This window comes from Gekko japonicus, unplaced genomic scaffold (genome assembly GCF_001447785.1).
Source record: "Gekko japonicus isolate JY-2015 unplaced genomic scaffold, Gekko_japonicus_V1.1 scaffold348, whole genome shotgun sequence".
In the NCBI taxonomy this organism is placed as follows: Eukaryota; Metazoa; Chordata; class Lepidosauria; order Squamata; family Gekkonidae; genus Gekko; species Gekko japonicus.
Genome location: NW_015159720.1, coordinates 734,707 through 742,114, shown reverse-complemented (window position 1 = coordinate 742,114; position 7,408 = coordinate 734,707). Strand labels below are relative to the sequence as shown.

The 7,408-nt window shown below is 48.8% G+C and overlaps 1 protein-coding gene across 4 annotated transcripts in view; it reads left to right on the top strand.

Annotated features, from left to right (window-relative positions):
* The window catches only part of BCAS3 (breast carcinoma amplified sequence 3), an 812,136-nt gene that overhangs the window by 114,253 nt on the left and 690,475 nt on the right, over positions 1-7,408 (top strand). For all 4 annotated transcript variants that reach the window (XM_015420601.1, XM_015420405.1, XM_015420473.1 and 1 more), the window contains exon 8: positions 2,769-2,876. In XM_015420601.1, coding sequence (XP_015276087.1) covers positions 2,769-2,876 — 108 coding nt within the window. The remainder of the gene's footprint in view (positions 1-2,768; positions 2,877-7,408) is intronic.

Here is a 7,408-nt window from a genome sequence, read left to right as displayed (position 1 = left end):
ATTTATTTACTTACTTCATCTACCCTGCATTTCACCCCAAGGGGATTCAGAGCAGCTTACATCATTCCCCTCTCCAACATTTTATCCTCACAGCAACCTTGTAAGGTAGGTTAAGCTGGGGATATGTGACTGGCCTAAGGCCACCCAGCAAGATTTTTACATAGCAGAGCAAAGATTTGAACCTGGGACTCCCACAATCTAGCCCAGGGGTGGCCAGATTTGCTTAATGTAAGAGCTCATATGTTTGAGAGTCTCAAGACATGAACAAATATTGCACACGCGTTTTTACTGAAAAAAATATGCAAATTTGCTTTGTTAATAACATTAAATGAGACTGCCAAAAATAAAAACAAAAGGGGTAAAAGCAGTTATTGCTGCCCACGGCCCCGGGCCCCGTGACTGAGGAGCTCTCAAACCCTGAGGAAACCGTCCCCTCCTGGGACTTCAGCCCACCGGCTCCTGCCTGGCCCTCCTCGGGGGGGGGGGGGGGGAAGGGGAAAAAAGAGAGAGAGAGAGGGAGAGAGAGAGAGAGAGAGAGAGAGAGGTGGGGGGGAAAGCATATAAATGGGGAGGGAGGGAGGGAGGGAGGAAGGGAGAGGTGAAAAGAAAGCAACTTTAAATGTGTTCTCCAACACCCCCCCCCACGCCCCACACCAGCTGGCTTGGCTTGGAGAAGGGATTTAAAGAGACAAATGCCTTCTCGAAGCTGGTGGTGGTAGCAGGGCTTTGAGAATGCATTTAAAGTTGCTTTCTTTCTCTGCTCCCCCCCCCCACACACACACACCTCAAGCCTACCCAGACATTACTGTTGTGACCAAATTTAGGCTGGGGCACGATCCAAGCCAACATATGAAAACCAGTCTTCTACTGTATTTGCATTTTACAGCGGGTATTTGTTTATTATCCTTAAGACACTCGTGTGAGACTCTCAGTGGTCAAGAGGGGACAGAATATTTGCTGGTGGTGTTGCCTCTTTGTGTGTGCAGCACCCACGGAGGAAATGGTCCTTCTTCTCTGGAAGTGTACCACGGAAGTACCAGGCCCTGGATAGACTTGCCAGCTCCTGGAGATTTGGGGTGGAGCCTGGGGAGGGTGCGATTTGGGGAGTGGAGGGACCTCACCAGGTCATAATGCCAAAGAGTTCAACTTCTAAAGCATCCGTTTTCTCTGTGGGAACTGAGCTCTGAGACCTGGAGATTGGCAACCCAACCCTGTGAGATTTGCATCTTCCGGGCTAGCTGTCTTCAGCTTTGTAGGTTGTCACACCTGGGAAGTTGCAGTTAGCTCATAAACAGTAGCAGATTTTCCTGCACTGGGAACAGGTGGTGTCCCACCATAGGGCTTTCTCTACGGTTAGATGGAATAGTCTCCCCTCTGCTTTCGTGGGCCGTTATAGGAAGGTCCCAGGAGCAGAACGTGTCAGCCCATGTGGAGCTGGGAAGTTTGAGACGAATGAGCCAGGAAACTCGCTCAAAGACTATTGCACCCTTGTGCTTGAGAGGTATTCTGCCTGCTCCGAATATGAAATTACAAGGAAGTTGCCTTTAGAGGCAAATCCTCAACTCACACTCTCCTGTGCCAGATTTTTTGCAGCATGTTGTAGAATTCGCAGGGAATTAACACAGAATGCAGTCGAACCATACAATTTAGATGTTCTGTTCAACTGTAAAATTTGTTAAAAATCTGTGGTTTTAACTATCCACAGGCTATTTAGTGATTTTAGTGTTTTATATTTCTTAAAATTCATAAGGTTCATCTACATTGTTGTAATGGATTTTGTGCTGGTCACGGACCGTATTAATAATAATAAAACTTGCTTGCCCTGGGAACAGGTGCGAACATAGCCTGTTGCCACAAAGCCAGTATTTTATCCTCCTCCTGTGTTGCCTGATGGATCCTGGGCCAAACTGCCAGGGGCCAGAATTCGCAGATCAGTGGGAGGGCTGCCTCTCCTGCTTGGCATATTTGCTACTGGTCAGCCCCCCCCCTGCTCTTCCTGCAGCCCCTCCTTCCTTTTCCTTCTGGAAGGAAGAGCCTGGAACGTGGGCCCAAGCACCTGTGACCGGGCTCCAGAAGACAATGCCGCACGTCTCCCCGCGTCCTCTTAACTCCTGCCTCTTCTCTCGGATTCCTATTTTAGCTGCTTTGAAAGCCAGACTTGGCAGACAAGCAGAGTAGAATTATAATAATATCAACCCCCTCTTGTTAAGCTTCAGCAGCGCTCAGGGTGCCAGCAGGCCAATGACTGGGCCCTGCAGTTTGCTGAATTCCATTATCAAAAAGTCAGAATTTCTAAACGACTTTAAGTAAATCACTGTAGCCAGGACTTAAGCATCCTCACTGCGAAAAACCTTAAAATTCCGTGCAGCCAGAAGCTGAATCCAGGGACAGTGTGTATATTTTGCAAATCAAGCAAACGTATATGGTCTCACTTGGCAAAACTTACTCTCAGTTTTTACTATTGTAAGTAATATGTTCCAGCCTTGCTAGTCATGGGAAATGACCCCGGCCCCCCCCCCCCCCCACACACACCTCTGACCACTGCAAACCATAATCCCTCTGGTTTCTGCCCTTACCACATTCTTTGGAGCTCATCTTAAAAGCTAGAGGTTTGTGGATTTCTTTACAGGTGGATGCTGGGAGCCTCTGAAGACTGGATCCTGCATATTTTCCCTACCACATGATGTGCTTTTTCCTGCTTTCCTGTAAAATCGTGCTATCCTCTAGATTTGCAGTAGGTGAGCTCTTGTTTCTGTGATCTTTTGCAGCACCAGCCCCCCATACTGCTGTGTGGACCTTCACTCTTTGCGTACTGGAGAAATGGTCAAATCCATACAGTTCAAAACACCTATTTATGATCTCCACTGCAACAAAAGGTAAGTGCCACTATTTGGATTTCTTTTCTGCCCCACCCAGTCCTCAGGGCTGCAATATGTTTATAGCACTGCTGTATTTATTCATTTATATCCCATCTTTTTTCATCATGGAACTTAAGACGGTACACGTGAGGGTGCTCAAGAGGTCTCCCATTGGGGCACTGACCAGTCCCAGACCTATGAAATTTCAGCAGTGCTGCTGCATCACTGTCTTCCCAACCATACCCTGGGTCCTTGGCTCTGTTGACATAGTTCCTGTAGGGCACTGGCCAGGCTTCTCATCCATCTCCTTTGCTTCACATGAACTTTTTGTTGTTGTTGTTCAGTTGCACAGTCGAGTCCGACTCTTCGCGACCCCGTGGACCACATCACCAGGAGGCCGTTCTGTCCTCCGCCGTCCCCCGTAGTTTGCTAAATTTCAAGTTTGTTGCATCAATAACCCTGTCTAACCATCTCATCCTTTGCCGTCCCCTTCTTCTATTACCTTCAGTCCTTCCCAGCATCAGGGTCTTCTCCAGTGAATGCTCCCTTCTCATTTGGTGGCCAAAGTATTTGAGCTTCAGGTGTGCAGGTTTTTTTCTTGGTATTTTTTGGTTCAGGCCTATTTTGGGATTCCTGAAGAAGCCTGGATCCCATCTGGGATTTTTTGGAAATCCTGATTTTTTGGGGCGTCCAGTAGACTCAAACTGAAATACACTGGGGGGGGGGGGGGGGGGCGGGTAAGCAGTGGCAAATCCGCTAAAAAGAACTGAGAGGTGGCTTAGCTGGGGTTCTTTTGGGCGGTCCCTTTAACCCGAACTGACCAAAAGAGCTCACCAAGAAGCCCATCCTGCATGGAGAACTCTCCCCACAGGCTCTGCTGGGCACCCCAGTTTAGACTGACAATTCCTGAATACATCCAGGATTTTTTCGGGGAATTTTTTTTTTTTTTTGGTTCTCCTGAAAAATCCCAGTACATTTGGGAAGCCGAAATATGCTGTTGGGAGTCTAAATCCAATCTCCTCCTCCTCCATTAACTGTCTTGGTGGCCCTGATGAGGGCAGGGAGGTGAGGTATAAATTTTGAAAATAAAGACATTAAAAGGGAAGATTAGAAATCATGGCAATGGTTTTAAGAAACTTCCCTGCCGTTATTCCTCTCAACGAGAAATCTCTGGAAGCTTGTTAGGAATGTACAGTGAAGTCAGGCTGAGAGGGAGGGAGGGACTTGCCCCTAACCACCAAATGAGCTTCATGGCTAAAAACAGGGATTTGATTGCACCCATAAGGGCTGCTTCACACCCTTAAAATGATTAATGTTAAGCATTTCAATGTTCAAAGTGAACAAAGTTAGAATCCAGTGGCACCTTTAAGACCAGCAAAGTTTTATTCAAGGAGTGAGCTTTCTTGTGCATGCACACTTCTTTAAACACATGAAAGCTCACACCTTGAATAAAACTTCGTTGGTCTTAGAGGTGCCATTAGACTCTAACTTTGTTCTATTGCTTCAGACCAGCATGGCTGCCCACCTTGATCAATATTCAAAGTGGTTTATGTACATTATCAGGGTAATCCTTCTTACAGCCCTGCAAAGTAGGTCAGTATTGTTTGCATATTGCAGAGGAGAGAGGTTTGAGTTTGTGGCACAGAGGAAGGAGGAGCGGTATGGTGTTTTCTCTGTTGGCTTCCACTGCTCTGGGCCTGGGTACAAATGCTTCTGAATCAGGCTTGTCCCCCCCTCCGCCCCACAAAGCTTCTGGGGTTGTCATTGCACCTTCCTCATAGTTCTTGGGATATCTCTGCTTGTTCAGCCTGTAAGTTGCCCTCCTGGTCTCCTTATCCACCTGCGTGCCCGCCCATCCTGTTTTTCCCCCATATTTCTTCTCACCCCATTTGTTCAGACTCCTTTTCTTAGACCTGGGGTGTCGAACTCATTTGTTATGAGGACCAGATCTGACTTAAATAAGACCTTGCTGGGCCGGGCCATGTGTGTCATAAAATGTAGTGCCAGCTAGTGGAGATATAAACCTGCTTAAAACAATAGCACTCTTGCAATATTTTGTTTATTTAACAGTCTCTGATAACTGATATCTCTTCTTCTGAATTATTGCATCAAAATGTCTGTGCTGCAGCGATCTTGAGTATGCTTTTCAGGTCTGTATCTGTCAGCTACAAACCTACTTTTGATGTATTGACATTCATTACAGAAATCTTATGCTCAGTATTCTGAGCTTAGGACCCGGAGAAAACATGAAATAGCTGGGCATTGCGAGGTTTTGTATGTAAATTGCTTCATGTGCTGGTCAAGAACATAAGAGGGCATCCTGACAAAGACTGAGGGCTATGTATTTGTCTACAAAACTATAGTTTTCCCCAGAGAAATAACTACAACTCCTGTGGGGCAATGCAAGAATAGATAGACAGCAATGTATAGTGGTCAGTATCAGCCTATTATCTTGGAACTCTAGGTTCAAAATCCCCAGTCTAGAAAGGAAATGTGCTGGGTGAACTTGGTCTGGACACACACTCTCAACCTAATCTACCTCACTGGCTTGTTGTTGTTCCTCATCTAAATAGTTCACATTGCTTTCCTACTGAGAAAGACTGGATCATGAGGGCATGAATACAGTGGAAAGGGGGAGGGAACCCAGTTGCACCCAGGAGAACCCTGGCATAACAAGCCCAACAAAACACACACTGTAGCAAGGCACAGAAAAGCTCACACCTTGAATAGACCTTTGTGGGTCTTAAAGGTGCTTTGTATTTCTCCCGTGTGATTGAGGCAACTGAGAAAAGCAAGGCAGGAGGAAGGGGAGGAGCCTCAGCCAATGGAGGGGAAGAAAGGATTGCCTTTGTCTCCTGTGCAGTTGAGGCAACCTGGCCAGGAAGCAAGCTCTGGCTCATTCCCTCCCTCCTCCTGGGAGGAGGAGTGGGAGGAGTCTCAGCCAGTGCAGGGAACAGTGCCTATCTATCTCTCCTGTGTGATTGAGAAAGTCTGGTAAAGCAAGCTGCAACACAGCAGCAGCAGAAGTGGAGAAAGAAGCAGGAGACAGCCAGTTCCTTGCGGCCAGGTGGGAGCCCTCTGAGGGCCTGTTCCGGCCCGCAGGCTGCATGTTTGACACCCCTGTCTTAGACCCTTGCTGGGGGTCTATTGTGTATTGTTCTCCTGTGCTGGCTTGATGGATACCTCCTTGCTGCCCTGCTTCACCCCATCCTGCTTCCAGGATCTTGCACATTCTACTTTTCCTTGGCCCAACTGCTTATGGTCTGCCAGCAGCAGAAGGTTGCAGGGACATTCAGAGGGACTCTGTGGGTCTCCATAAAAAGATGCAGTGGGAATGCAGTATTGCGGCAGGATGTGTTAAAAAAAGAGAGAGACATCCTTCCATGTTGGAAGTGCAGAGAGGTCCCAGGCTGATATAGCCAAATTAAGAGCCCCACCCCATGGTTCTCGTTTTGCGGCATTGTTTAGACACAACCTGGCAGGCACCAGGAGACCCCGAGGATTTGAAGCGTCCAGCTGACCCAGTGTGTTCTCTGCCTGGCGTGACTTTGGGAGATTATAGTCATTGGTTCCGAGTAGCACTTCCTGCCCTTAGCAGGAACATGTGGTTTGCTTGCAAGCCCTGAATAGAGTTGCCAACCTCCAGTTGGGGCCTGGAGATCTCTCATTATACCCTGCTGAGGTCCCTCCCCAAACCCTGTCCTCTCCTGGCTCCACCCCCCAAATCTCCAGGTATTTCCCAACCCAGAGCTGGCAACCCCAGTGCTGAAGACCAGACAGAAGGTGGAGATTCTCCGGTGGTCCAGGAGTGGGGTAGTACTTGACTCCTTACTCCTGGGAAAGCACCTCCCCCTTCTGTAGGCAGGGCCGGCAAACTTTGATCCCAGAGGGGAGGGGCTTATCCTCTGATCCCCAGTCTTACCAGCCCTGCCTTCTGAGCAGGACGTGCTGGCTGTGCTCTGAAGAGCACGAAGATCCCAGAAGACACCGGAAGGTCAGAAGAAGAAGCGGAGACCTAAAGGGCAATGGGAGAAGGTACTTACCTTCCAGCCCTAAAACATATTCGAGAGCTGCAGGCCTCCAATTACAATGGATCCAGCGTCGGCAGTCCTGGGAGGCCCCCAAGTGGTCACGGCGGCAAGAGGAATGCCTCGGACCCCGCTGGGAAGGTGGCGGTAAACTGCTCTCCCCCCCATCCAGCTGTGGCGGCGTGCAGCAGTTTTGGGGACAGACGCCCAGTGAAGAGCCTGGGGAGAGCAGAGGCAAGAGAGGCGGCCGAGGGTGGTGCAGAATCTCTGTCGCCGTCCCTTTCGGCATTGGAATGGAGCCCACTCCTTGTTCCAGATCGTGGTGAGGAGGGACGTGTCTCCTGCGCAGTCTACCCGGTCGGCTGAACCACGGTAGGACTGTATCCATTGAGAACTGGCAAGGTGTGGAGGGGGAGAGAGAAAGAGGACTATCCCCCCCTCCAGTTTTCTTTCTTTTACAGTCCTTATTGCTGGCCCTTCGGGAAAGGGAGCAACAATAGACAGCCTACTTCTTCCCCACCG